The sequence below is a fragment of the Salmo salar genome, chromosome ssa04 (genome assembly GCF_905237065.1).
Source record: "Salmo salar chromosome ssa04, Ssal_v3.1, whole genome shotgun sequence".
NCBI classification, from domain to species: Eukaryota; Metazoa; Chordata; class Actinopteri; order Salmoniformes; family Salmonidae; genus Salmo; species Salmo salar.
Window position 1 is genome coordinate 9,186,442 of NC_059445.1, and position 14,311 is coordinate 9,200,752.

The window sequence follows — 14,311 nt, forward strand, 5'->3', positions numbered from 1 at the left end:
TAGCCATCCTTTGCCTTGACAGCTTTGCACACGCTTTGCATTCTCAACCACCTTCACGAGGTAGTCACCTGGAATGCTTTTCAATTAACAGGTTTGCCTTGTTAAAAGTCAATTTGTGGAATTTCTTTCCTTAATGCCCTTGATCCAATCAGTGGTGTTGTGACAAGGTAGGGGTGGTATACAGAAGATAGCCCTATTTGGTAAAGACCAAGTCCATATTATGGCAAGAACAGCTCAAATAAGAAAGGGAGATGATAGTCCATCGTTAATTTAAGACATGAAGGTCAGTCAATCCGGAAAATTTCAAGAACTTTGAAAGTTTCTTCAAGTGTAGTCATAAAACCATCAAGCTCTATGATGAAACTGGCTCTCATGAAGACCGCAACAGGAAAGGAAGACCCAGAGTTACCTCTGCTGCACAGGATAAGTTCATTAGAGTTAACTGCACCTCAGATTGCAGCCCAAATAAATGCTTCAGAGTTCAAGTAACTGACACATCTCAACATCAACTGTTCAGAGGAGACTGTGTGAATCAGGCCTTCATGGTTGAATTGCTGCAAAGAAACCACTACTAAAGGACACCAATGAGAAGAAGAGACTTGCTTGGGCTAAGAAACACAAGCATTAGACATTAGACCGGTGGAAATCTGTCCTTTGCTCTGATGAATCCAAATGTGAGATTGTTTGTGTTGGTGAACGGATGATCTCCGCATGTGTGGTTCCCACCGTGGGTCTAGTGACAGTCAGTGATTTTATTTAGAATTCAAGGCACACTTAACCAGCATGGCTACCACAGCATTCTGCAGCGATACGCCATCCATCTGGTTTGTGTTTAGTGGGACTATCCTTTTTTTTCTTTTAACAGGACAATGACCCAAAACACACCCAACCACAACCCAAATGAGATGGTTGGGGATGAGTTGGACTGCAGAGTGAAGGAAAAGCAGCCAACAAGTGCTCAGCATATGTGGGAACTCCTTCAAGACTGTTGGAAAAAACATTTCTTATGAAGCTGGTTGAGAGAATGCCAAGAGTGTGCAAAGCTGTCAAGGCAAAGGGTGGCTACTTTGAAGAATCTCAAATATAAAATATATTTAGATTTGTTTAACACTTTTTGGGTTATTACATGATTCCATATGTGTTATTTCATATTTTTATTGTCTAAACTATTATTCTAACATGTAGAAAATAGTAAAAATAAAGAAAAACCCTTGAATGGGTAGGTGTGTCCAAACTGTTGAGTACGCCCCTAATGCAATTCTAAAGTCTAATACATCCACAGTGCGATTTAAACAGATTGTAACTTTTTTGTATCAAATTAACTAGCATTATCATTATCTAGCATTATCTAGTCCAAATATGTCATGATTACAATATTTGTATCCATTTGAATCACTTCCAATGGCGGACATTTATTTTGAAGGCGAACAGCAAATTCCACTGTTGTGGATAATCCTTATTGTGTCTAGCTCCACAGATAAAAATATATTTATGTTTGAAGCATACGGTGCGGACTTTGAGGACGTTGACTGAACACTGCAATGCAAATTACTATAACATAAGTGTTTAAGTTTGACATAGTGCCAAGAACATGATCGATACCGTCGCCTTTCATGCTCAGCTAGCCTCCATCATTGAGGTTTTGGCGAATGCAGCCGTTGCCGAAATCTGCAAACTTGTAGATGACGGCCATGCTGCCTTACGTTTGGAAATTTCACATAGTCAGAAAGAAATTGATAACCTGCGGAGGAAGCTGCTTTTGACAAAATACCAGAATTCTCAACGGGGCGCAGAGAAATTCGGAGCCCTGCGACGCACAGTTCACAGGCGCGACACCAATCGTGTTGCCCGGGAAAGAGCGAGCTTAGTAGGAAAGTCATCAGGCAGACTTAGATATTGTAGTTTTTTAAAACCATATTTCAACACGATAAAAATAATGAGTCATGTAGAATATATTGGATATTGTAGTTTTTTTAACCATATTTCAACACGTTCAAAATAATGGGTCATGTAGAATATGTAACGTTTATAAGGGTTTGTGTTTTCTGGTGCAGTGGAGAATTGTTTTGCCGACAGTGAAAGGGGCAACTTAACGCAGGATGTCACCAACTGGAGAGATTCAGGACGCACAGCAACAGACCAGGATAGAAGCATGCAGGTCAGTTGTCATAGACACGGTCAAATATATGATTTGTTTTCTCATATTTCAAATGGTTTTGGGGATATGTTTCTAATAAAATGTTCCTGATAAATACAAAACAGATGGCAGATATGCAAGAGGCACCTCTTATCAAAATGGAGAACCATGACACCAGCAGAACAGAAGGTATTTTTGTGCAACTTATCAAATATATGCAGTTTACACTTTATGTTAAGTAAAGACTTAAATGTGTTTTGCAGTATTTTATTACCTTCTTAGTCATTACCCATAGCTATTAAATAAGGCAAAGAAGAATCAGTCTCCACTAAAGGACACTGATGTTCTTTACTTTGTCCCATTTCAGAGATTGTCCAAATGGTCAGTGAGAGCAGTGAGAAGATCATTATGGCAGAACCAGGTCCTTCGTCATCTACTGAAACCACAGACCTTCTGGACCAGCAGGGCAACAGACACAGAGCTCCAGACACCTCACTCAATATAGAACCTGAAAACCAGACGTTCCAGCATCCAGCATCACAATACAACAGAGCGAGACAGGACCATCAGGTTGCTGAGGGTGTGACCTGGGAAACTGACCATCAACCCATAGCATACAGCCTGTCTCAATGGACAGAGAACCAGGAGACTGACAACCCAACTGTGAATGCTCCTCACAATGCAGGGCCAGACTCCAAGAGGCTGTCTGAACATCCAGAGAGGAGAGGGTTGTCTGGTAACTCTGGGGTCTGCATGTCTGCTTTGGGCTCTCTGGACTGGGTGTCTGATGTGGTGCTGGTAGACTCAGTTCCCATTAAAGTGGAGGCAGATATGAGTTCAGAATGGAGCATAACTGGCCAAGAGGTGACATCTGGAGAGGTCTGTTCAGACAGCAGGCAGCTTGTGGACAACAGAGGAAGAGGGGGAATGGAGTCTGGACAGACAAAGTGTCCCACTGACACTCAACATCCAGAGCAAGAGACAACTGTAGGATTAAGGTCCAAGATTCCAGATTTCAACAGACTGTCCTCCCTAAACAGCTTTTCATCCCCAAGTGTTACTTTCCTCCAGGTTGCCCAAAGAGGGACACCAGCCCCCTTACTGAATTTCAACAGAGGCTCCACTTCTTCATCGAAAGGCATAGAAAAGCAGCCACAACAGCAAACATCTCACTCGCCCAAGAGTCAGCACCGGTGTAGCCTCTGTGGAAAGCCCTTCCCCCAGCCGGCGCACCTGCGGAGGCACATGCGGGTCCATACGGGGGAGAAACCGTATGACTGCAGCCACTGCACCAAGCGCTTCTCCCACAGCCACCAGCTGAAGATGCATGAGAGGGTGCACACCGGAGAGAAACCGTTTCAATGTGTCTACTGCGGGAAGTGCTTCACCCAGTCTGGCCACATGAAGAAGCATCTCCTTGTTCACACTGGTGGCAGGCCACAGGACGTTGTACTGCCCTGAGTGTTCCAGGGTAATGTTCCGACTAGATACAGATCTAGGATCAGCTTCCTCTCCCCCAATTCTAACCTTTACCATTTGTGGGAAAAAATGCTAAACTGACCCAACATCAGCGTCTAGGTGCAACTTCACACTACTCCACCCGGCGTAATGATAGGCAGTGCCAGGAGTTTTTCCTCACCACGTGACAAGACCAAGGAAAAACTCCTGGCCCTTGTTGTAAGGGGAATGGCTCCACACTACTGAGTTTTCATATGAACACTGGGTCCATGTTTTTTTAACAGTTTGGATGTTTTCCACATTGAATACTACCCTCTGTTTGTAGTGGTAGTGTTTTCAGTTCAGCTGGCTTGATGCTTGGTCCAGAGTGGATTGATAATGTCTGAGTTATTACAGGTGAAGATTTTAAACATCCTCATGAATTTGTATTGGTGCAGGGGTGAACCAAAGAACAGCAATTAAGAATTCAGGAAGCTCTGGACAGGTGTCTGGAAGAGCAAAGCCTGTTGGTGGTTGAGAGCTTGTTGCTCGGCTCATCTCTTACCTAAACGCAGGAAAGAGGAGGAAGGTTCAGGGAAGAGCGCAACGGTGACCTCTTTTCTGGACATCGACATGGCAGAAGACCAAAGCGACAGTTTCACGGACACCAACACAGTCCTCGCACTGTAAATGGTAGAGGTCGACCGATTATGATTTTTCAACGCCGATACCGATTATTGGAGGACCAAAAACCCTGATACCGATTAATCGGCCAATTTTTTTATTTCTTTATTTGTAATAATGACCATTACAACAATACTGAATGAACACTTATTTTAACTTAATATAATACATCAAAATCAATTTAGCCTCAAATAAATAATGAAACATGTTCAATTTGGTTGAAATAATGCAAAAACAAAGTGTTGGAGAAGAAAATAAAAGTGCAATATGTGCCATGTAAAAAAGCTAACGTTTAAGTTCCTTGCTCAGAACATGAGAACATATGAAAGCTGGTGGTTCCTTTTAACATGAGTCTTCAATATTCCCCGGTAAGATGTTTTAGGTTGTAGTTATTATAGGAATTATAGGACTATTTCTCTCTATACGATTTGTATTTCATATACCTTTGACTATTAGATGTTCTTATAGGCACTTTAGTATTGCCAGTGTAACAGTATAGCTTCCGTCCCTCTCCTTGCTCCTACCTGGGCTCGAAACAGGAACACATCGACAACAGCCACCCTCGAAGCAGCGTTACCCATGCAGAGCAAGGGGAGCAACTACTCCAAGTCTCAGAGCGAGTGACGTTTGAAACGCTATTAGCACGCACCCGGCTAACTAGCTAGCCATTTCACATCGGTTACACCAGCCTCATCTCAGGAGTTGATAGGCTTGAAGTCATAAACAGCGCAATGCATTGCGAAGGGCTGCTGGCAAAACGCACGAAAGTGCTATTTTGAATGAATGCTTACGAGCCTGCTGGTGCCTACCACCGCTCAGTCAGACTGCTCTATCAAATCATAGACTTAATTATAACATAATAACACACAGAAACACGAGCCTTAGGTCATTAATATGGTCGAATCCGGAAACTATCATCTCGAAAACAAAACGTTATTCCTGTTACATTGCACAACCTTCAGTGTTATGTCATTATTATGTAAAATTCTGGCAAATTAGTTCGCAACGAGCCAGGCGGCCCAAAGTGTTGCATATACCCTGACTGCGTGCAATGAACGCAAAATGACACAATTTCACCTGGTTAATATTGCCTGCTAACCTGGATTTATTTTAGCTAAATATGCAGGTTTAAAAATATATACTTCTGTGTATTGATTTTAAGAAAGGCATTGATGTTTATGGTTAGGTACAGTCGTGCAACGATTGTGCTTTTTTCGCAAATACGCTTTTGATAAATCATCCCCTTTTGGTGAAGTCGGCTGTCTTTGTTAGGAAGAAATAGTCTTCACAGTTCGCAACGAGCCAGGCGGCCCAAACTGCTGCATCTACCCTGACTCTGTTTGCAAGAGAAGTGACACATTTTCCCTAGTTAATATTGCCTGCTAACATGAATTTCTTTTAACTAAATATGCAGGTTTCAAAATATATACTTGTGTATTGATTTTAAGAAAGGCATTGATGTTTATGGTTGGAGCAACGTGTACCTAAGCGATTATATGCAACGCAGGACAGGCTAGATAAACTAGTAATATCATCAACCACCATTAACTAGTGATTATGATTGATTGATTGTTTTTTATAAGATAAGTTTAATGCTAGCTAGCAACTTACCTTGGCTTCTTACTGCATTCGCGTAACCTCGTGGAGTGCAATGTAAAGCAGGTGGTTAGACCATTGGACTAGTTAACCATAAGGTTGCAAGATTGAATCCCTGAGCTGACAAGGTAAAAAATCTGTCATTCTGCCCCTGAACAAGGCAGTTAACCCACCGTTCCTAGGCCGTCATTGAAAATAAGAATGTGTTCTTAACTGACTTGCCTAGTTAAATAGAGGTCTAAAAAACAAAATACAAAAAAATAAATAGAATTTTGAAATAATTTTGACCTTCCCACATTATAGTTGGAAGAGGAACTCTAACATGGCCTACTGGCTAGAACAGTAACGGTAACACATTTTCACTAAGAGCTGCTGTTTAGCTGGTTAAACAAAGGTTAGCCATGTGTTGGCAAAAATGAAGTCAAGAAAGCTTACTGGGAGACGACTGACTGGTGGACGACTGACTGGGAGACGACTGACTGGGAGACTACTGACTGGGAGACTATTGACTGGGGGACTATTGACTGGGGGACTATTGACTGGGGGACTATTGACTGGGGGACTATTGACTGGGAGATGACTGGTGGACGACTGACTGGGGTGCTATTGACTGGGGGGCTATTGACTGGGGGGCTATTGACTGTGAGTAATTTGCTCAATATTAGGTAGAAATAAAGTTGACATCATTCTCTTTTCTACTGTAGGTATATATTCTGTTGTTGCTAGCGATATTTATAAAAACATTTAAAATATATATTTTTAAATACCCCTAGGGGGTGTGGACCCCCAGTTGAATACCTCTGCTCTAGAAACCAAGCTACTCACTCACCTCTTCTTTATTCCCAGAATCCCCAGAGGTACTATGGTCTGGGGAAACCTCATCTCCTGGAGGTAAGTAACAGTACCTGTAGGTTTATCTCACCTAGAACAGGCAGAGCATCACCTTCCTACTTTCATATCAGATTTGAAACCGTTCACACATTGTTTTTGATTCTCCATACAGATTAACATTCATATAATAGACTAATACAGTTGGGGCCAAATGTATTGTGTATATAGACTGAGTGTACACAACATTAAGAACACCTGGCGTTAAGACACCTTGCTATTAGAACAGACTCAATTGGTCGGGGCATGGACTCAACAAGGTGTGAAAAGCGTTCAACAGGGATGGTGGCCCATGTTGACTCCAATGCTTCCCACAGTTGTGTCAAGTTGGCTGAATGTCCTTTGGGTGGTGGACCATTCTTGATACACAGAGGAAACTGTTGAGCGTGAAAAACCCAGCAGCATTGCAGTTCTTGACACAAACCGGTGCGCCTGGCACCTACTACCATACCCTGTTCAAAGGCACTTAAATATTTTGTCTTGCCCATTCACCCTCTGAATGGTACACATACACAATCCATGTCTCAATTGTTTCAAGGCATAAAAATCATTCTTTAATCCTGATTGAAGTGGATTTATTAAGTGACATTAATAAGGGATCATAGCTTTCATCTGGATTCACCTGGTCAGTCTATGTCATGGAAAGAGCAGGTGTTCATAATGTAATGTGTTGTACACGCAGTGTGGGTGTGTGTATCTGTGTGTGAACATGTATTCTAAGGTGTGGAGAATCAGAGCAGGTGGTCGGTCTAGTTCAAGGGTTCAGCAGTCTGATGGCTTGTAGACAGAAATTGTCTCTTGAGCTTGTTGGTATTAGACCTCGTGCTCCGATACCATCTGCCCAACGGTAAGGAAGTGAACAGCTTGTGATTGGGGTGTGTGGTTCTTGATGATGCTGCGGGCCTTCCTCGAGCACCGTTTCCAATAGATGTCTTTGATGGGTGGCAGTTCGGTCCCAGTGATGTACTGGGCTGTCTTCACCACTCGCTGGAGGGCCTTGCGGTCATGGACGGAGACATTCCCGTACCAGGCAATGATGCAACCGGTCAGAACGCTTTCGATTGTGCAGCGGTAGTATTTGTAGTGGCATGACGGATTTCTTCAGCCTCCTTGACAATAGTGGTGGTGGTGTTGGTCCATGACAGGTTCTCGCTGATGTGGACTCAGAGGAACTTAAAACTGTTGACTCTCTTCTACAGTCCCATTGATGTGGATTGGGGCATGTTCCCTCCTCTGCTTCCTGAAGTCAACAGTCAACTTTTTTTGCTGACGTTGAGGGAGAGGTTGTTGTGATAACATAACAATGCCAGTTCACTTACCTCCTTCCTATAGGCTGACTCGTCGTTGTTGGTTATCAGGTCTACAACCGTGGTGTCGTCAGCAAACTTGATGAGGGAGTTGGTGTCGTGCAAATCCACGCAGTCATGGGTGAACAGGGAGTACAGCAGAGGGCTGAGGACACACCCATGGGGGGCCCCTGTGTTAAGAGTCAGTGTGGAGGAGGTGTTGTTGCCAATCTTCACACCTTGTGGCCTGCCTGTCAGGAAGTCCAGGATCCAGTTGCAGAGGGTGGTGTCCAGATCCAGGGCTCTGAGCTTAGTGTCAAGCTTAGAGAAAATAATAGCGTTTAATGCTAAACTGTTGTCAATAAACAGCATTCTCACATAGGTGTTCCTCTTGTCCAGATGTGTTAGGGCTGTGTGAATAGCGATGGAAATGGCATCTTCTGCAGATCTGTTGGAGCGGTAGGCAAATTGGAGTGGGTGCTGTGTGGCTGTGATTCAGCTCATACAGAGACTAGAACTCAGGACCTCTGCCTCGACAACACACTTGACCGCCCTCCTGAAGGGTTACAGCTCACGCTCTATTGTTAAAGGCCTTCTATTGCGCAAGGACGACGCTTCGGGCTGCTGAATAAGTTTCACAGATCCTCATCTGCTACATTCACCAACTAAACTCGCTCCACAGCGCCCCCAGTGGTTGAACCAGCACAACTGTAGAGTCCAGTGGCACCGTTGTAAAGGACGTCACGCTGCTTGCTTAGCGAGTACCGCTTCCCCCGATTCAGCTCATATGGAGACTCAACCTCAGGACTTCTGCCTCAAACACACGTGACCGCCCTCCTAAAGCATTCCAACCCACCGTGCTATTAAAAAAGGCCTTTAATTGCGCAAGGGTTGTTAGTTTCACGTGTATGTTTGTGTTAGACGTGTTCGTTTTTGTTAGACGTTAGTTTCAATTCTCCAGCAAGGGTAGTCATTATAAGGTCAATGTGACAATGGGTTAAAACTGTGTTAGCCTGTTGAGCTAAAGCCTAGGCTTTGGTCCTGTGACTTGGATGAGTCTTAAATGAGGGTGAAGTCTAACAGGTGGTTTGGTGACCTCGCTTTTGTGATAAGTGACTTGTCCCATCGCTGTAACCCTACGGACTCAGGAGAGGCAAAGTTCGAGAGTCTCCCCCGAAACACAACCCTGCGAAGCCGCACTGCTTCTTGACACACTGCTCGCATAACCCAGAAGCCAGACGCACTAATGTGTCAAACTTAAGTTTACAAAAATACAATTTCTTCTGCAATGCTGAATATACAAAAACAATGTGTGGTGAGAAATTTTTTTAAATATTTAAGGAAAGTGCTAGGGTGCCAATATAAACAACTGTATATCTTCTAGAGTTTGCCATGTAGTCTACCTAGCTAGTGAATTTCCTATCCTTTACTATATAACACCACTGCTTTAGGAACCTAATGTTCAACAACTAACACTTCATCAATATAAGCAGCTAAAACACTGAAAGCATTGAATTGATTCACTTTCTTGCAGCTTCCTCTTGAGTCGCTCGTGTGGATCTTCTGGGATATGCTGCGTGTGGACAGGAAGAGAGGCTACTGGAACCTGTCTCTGGTCTGCAGAACTTTTCACACCATCTTGAGAAATTAAATCATCAGGAAGTACTCCATAGGGAAGGTTAGTATCGACAACGACACAAGTCTACAAGCTTATGGGACACATCAAATGTATTTATATAGCCCTTCTTACATCAGCTGATATCTCAAAGTGCTGTACAGAAACCCAGCCTAAAACCCCAAACAGCAAGCAGTGCAATTGTTTAGGAGAGTAACCCATTGATTCAATGTCATGCAGCGCTCTGAGAATAATTTCAGAATTTATACCATACCTTTCTCCAAAAATCTTATCAGATAAAGCAACATCTCAAATCTCATTCCATGATTGATTGTTACATTGTTGCAAACATAATTGTAAGTCAACACTGTGTGCAAACCAATTATTTATTTACTAGATGACTGAAATGGGGCGCTGTCTTGAAACCGTACCTCCATCTTGCCACTCCCCCACCGTTGTAAAAAATATTTTGGAAGCTTTAGACATGCATTTATTAATGTCTACATTTGTTTTAGCCACATGTATTATATTACAGACACCTGAATGCATACTTTGAGCTAAACATAAATGAAATTATATTATATGAGTTAAATATAAAAATGAAAAAAAATACATTTTCTTTAAAGTATAATTTTTGGAGATTGCTAATGTTACGGTCCCCACTGCAACAACAAAAATACTTAAATACATGTAATTTTGTCCTTGAAACATTTAATTGAAATACTGTATAATTCTATTAATTCCTATGGAGGACTGCTCCTATTGGGGAGTGCCAATATGGCCGACCGGTGGCTTCAAAGCCTCTCAATGGCCAATACATAGCATGAGCAATCCAGGCTTTATATAAATCATTGGCGCAAACACCAACAAAAAGAAGTGAGTGTCTCAGACTTTATATTCTTTACTTGTTAATTCGTATTCCATGTATTCCATTCTGGTTTGTCTGACAATCTGTTCTGTTCTGTGTTTCTTTTCCATAGATCTGATCCTGAACCCCAGTCGTTACTGAAAGGAGAAGCCAGTACATTGTGGTTACAGGTTACTGTGAAGGACAATATAAACCATTATATACTTGCTGCATGCTTGTTACTCTGCGTAGAACACTAAGTTGTATAGCTATTGCCCAGGACTATCTGAAATTCCTTTGGCTATTTAGCCATTCTATATCCAGATATTTCAATCCTTCTACTGTTACATTGTTCAGAGTTAGAGTGCATTCTCAGTGTGGTGCATCAGTTAGTTTTGAGACTACTAACCTTTAGCCTACACTTCTATTTACTTTTAAGTGAAGCAATTTTATACTTTTTAAAATCAAGTTGTATGTTGAGTCTGTATTGTTGTACTTGAACTAAATAGTAAATATTTATTTTCTGAGAAAAAGTGTGTTTGATTTAATTCACTATTTTAAAACATTTGATTCCTTTTAGTAGCTACAATATGATACAGCAGCAGGTGGCAATGTTGGAACTAACATAAGATGTGTGTAACCAACCTTTATTTTGAAAAACGATCCAGGAAGTAGATGACATTTGTTTCCTTAACAAAAAAATTATATGAAAATCGAGGTGACTGCATTCATAGCCTATAACGGCTATCGAGTTCAATTTTGCGAACAAGCTACCGTCTCAAATTCTTACCTCAATATGTTTCATGACCTGTGAAAACATGCACAATGATGTTCCCAATCTGTGATTTAGTGCATTATTATTGGGCATAGTAAGCCACCTCAATAGACTATTTGCAACCATAAGCAGTAAAAAGTATGTGGACAGCCCTTCAAATTAGTGGATGCGGCTATTTCAGCCACACCCGTTGCTGACAGGTGTATAAAATCGAGCACACAGCCATGCAATTTCCATAGACAAACATTGACAGTAGAACGGTCTGTACTGACTTGCCTTGGTAAATAAAGGTTAAGTAAAATAAAAAGAGCTGAAGAGCTCAGTGACTTTCAACGTAGCACCGTCATAGGATGCCACCTTTCCAACAAGTCAGTTAGTCAAATTAATGCCCTCCTAGAGCTGCCCCGGTCATTAGAGAATTTGGCACTTCATCCAACCGGCCTCACAACCGCAGACCACGTGTAACCAAGCCAGCCCAGGACCTCCACACACCGGCTTCTTCACCAGCAGGATCGTCTGAGATCGGCCACCCGAACAGCTGATGAAACTGTGGGTTTGCACAACCGAAGAATTTCTGCACAAACTGTCTCAGGGAAGCTCATCTGCGTGCTCGTCGTCTTCACCAGGGGATTCACCTGATTGCAGTTTGGCATTGTCAGGCCTTTCTAATCGACCTGGCCCGGGTATCCTGGAAGGATATTGACCTCATCCCTTCAGTAGAGGATGCCTGGTTATTTTTTTTAAATGCCTTCCTCACCATGTTAAATAAGCATGCCCCATTCAAGAAATGTAGAACCAGGAACAGATATAGCCCTTGGTTCTCTCCAGACCTGACTGCCCTTAACCAATACAAAAACATCCTGTGGCGTTCTGCATTAGCATCGAACAGCCCCCGTGATATGCAACTTTTCAGGGAAGTTAGAAACCAATATACACAGGCAGTTAGAAAAGCCAAGGCTAGCTTTTTCAAGCAGAAATTTGCTTCCTGCAACACAAACTCAAAAAAGTTCTGGGACACTGTAAAGTCCTTGGAGAATAAGAGCACCTCCTCCCAGCTGCACACTGCACTGAGGATAGGAAACTCTGTCACCACCGATAAATCCACTATAATTGAGAATTTCAATAAGCATTTTTCTACGGCTGGCCATGCTTTCCACTTGGCTACCCCTACCCCGGTCAACAGCACTGCACCCCCCACAGCAACTCACCCAAGCCTTCCCCAGTTCTCCTTCTCCCAAATCTATTCAGCTGATGTTCTGAAAGAGCGGCAAAATCTGGACCCCTGCAAATCAGCCGGGCTAGACAATCTGGACCCTTTCTTTCTAAAATGATCTGCCGAAATTGTTGCAACCCCTATTACTAGCCTGTTCAACCTCTCGTGTCGTCTGAGATTCCCAAAGATTGGAAAGCAGCTGCGGTCATCCCCCTCTTCAAAGGGGGGGACACTCTTGACCCAAACTGCTACAGACCTATATCTATCCTACCCTGCCTCTCTAAAGTCTTCGAAAGCTAAGTCAACAAACAGATTACCGACCATTTCGATTCCCACCGCACCTTCTCCGCTATGCAATCTGGTTTCAGAGCTGGTCATGGGTGCACTTCAGCCATGCTCAAGGTCCTAAACGATATCTTAACCGCCATCGATAAGAAACAATACTGTGCAGCTGTATTCATTGACCTGGCCAAGGCTTTTGACTCTGTCAATCACCACATCCTCAACAGCCTTGGTTTCTCAAATGATTGCCTCGCCTGGTTCACCAACTACTTCTCTGATAGAGTTCAGTGTGTCAAATCGGAGGGCCTGTTGTCTGGTCCTCTGGCAGTCTCTATGGGGGTGCCACAGGGTTCAATTCTTGGGCTGACTCTTTTCTCTGTATACATCAATGATGTCGCTCTTTCTGCTGGTGAGTCTCTGATCCACCTCTACGCAGACGACACCATTCTGCATACTTCTGGCCCTTCTTTGGACAATGTGTTAACTACCCCCCAGATGAGCTTCAATGCCATACAACTCTCCTTCCGTGGCCTCCAACTGCTCTTAAATACAAGTAAAACTAAATGCATGCTCTTCAACCGATCGCTGTCTGCACCTGCCCGCCCGTCCAGCATCACTACTCTGGACGGTTCTGACTTAGAATATGTGGACAACTACAAATACCTAGGTGTCTGTTTAGACTGTAAACTCTCCTTCCAGACTCACATCAAACATCTCCAATCCAAAGTTAAATCTAGAATTGGCTTCCTATTCTGCAACAAAGCATCTTTCACTCATGCTGCCAAACATACCCTCGTAAAACTCACCATCCTACCGATCCTCGACTTCGGCGATGTCATTTACAAAATAGCCTCCAATACCCTACTCAATAAATTGGATGCAGTCTATCACAGTGCCATTCGTTTTGTCACCAAAGCCCCATATACTACCCACCACTGCGACCTGTACACTCTCGTTGGCCGGCCCTCGCTTCATACTCATCGCCAAACCCACTGGCTCCACGTCATCTACAAGACCCTGCTAGGTAAAGTCCCCCCTTATCTCAGCTCGCTGGTCACCATAGCAGCACTCACCTGTAGCACACGCCCCAGCAGGTATATCTCTCTGGTCACCCACAAAGCCAATTCCTCCTTCGGCCGCCTCTCCTTCCAGTTCTCTGCTGCCAATGACTAGAACGAACTACAAAAATCTCTAAAACTGGAAACACTTATCTCCCTCACTAGCTTTAAGCACCAGCTGTCAGAGCAGCTCACAGATCACTGCACCTGTACATAGCCCATCTATAATTTAGCCCAAACAACTACCTCTTCCCCTACTGTATTTATTAATTTATTTTGCTCCTTTGCACCCCATTATTTCTATTTCTACTTTGCACTTTCTTCCACTGCAAATCTACCATTCCAGTGTTTTACTTGCTATATTGTATTTACCATGGCCTTTTTTGCCTTTACCTCCCCTATCTCACCTCATTTGCTCACTTTGTATGTAGACTTATTTTTCTACTGTATTATTGACTGTATGTTTGCTTTACTCCATGTGTAACTCTGTGTT

At 43.1% G+C, this 14,311-nt stretch overlaps 1 protein-coding gene across 2 annotated transcripts; it reads left to right on the forward strand.

The window, feature by feature from the left end:
- The first annotated feature begins 1,475 nt into the window (after positions 1–1,475).
- Positions 1,476–11,017, forward strand: LOC106602255 (zinc finger and SCAN domain-containing protein 21). Of its 2 annotated transcripts, XR_006769538.1 has the most exons (6): positions 1,476–2,158; positions 2,263–2,326; positions 2,505–3,608; positions 6,701–6,745; positions 9,563–9,706; positions 10,624–11,017. XR_006769538.1 is itself a non-coding variant. In XM_014194777.2 (3 exons), the coding sequence occupies exons 1-3, from the start codon at positions 2,153–2,155 to the stop codon at positions 3,596–3,598; spliced, it is 1,164 nt and encodes a 387-aa protein (XP_014050252.2). In that variant the 5' UTR covers positions 2,049–2,152; the 3' UTR covers positions 3,599–4,399. The 2 variants fall into 2 exon arrangements, 1 of the variants encoding a protein (XP_014050252.2); XM_014194777.2 differs by lacking the exons at positions 6,701–6,745; positions 9,563–9,706; positions 10,624–11,017 and having other exon boundaries at positions 2,049–2,158; positions 2,505–4,399.
- The last annotated feature ends 3,294 nt before the right edge of the window (positions 11,018–14,311 follow it).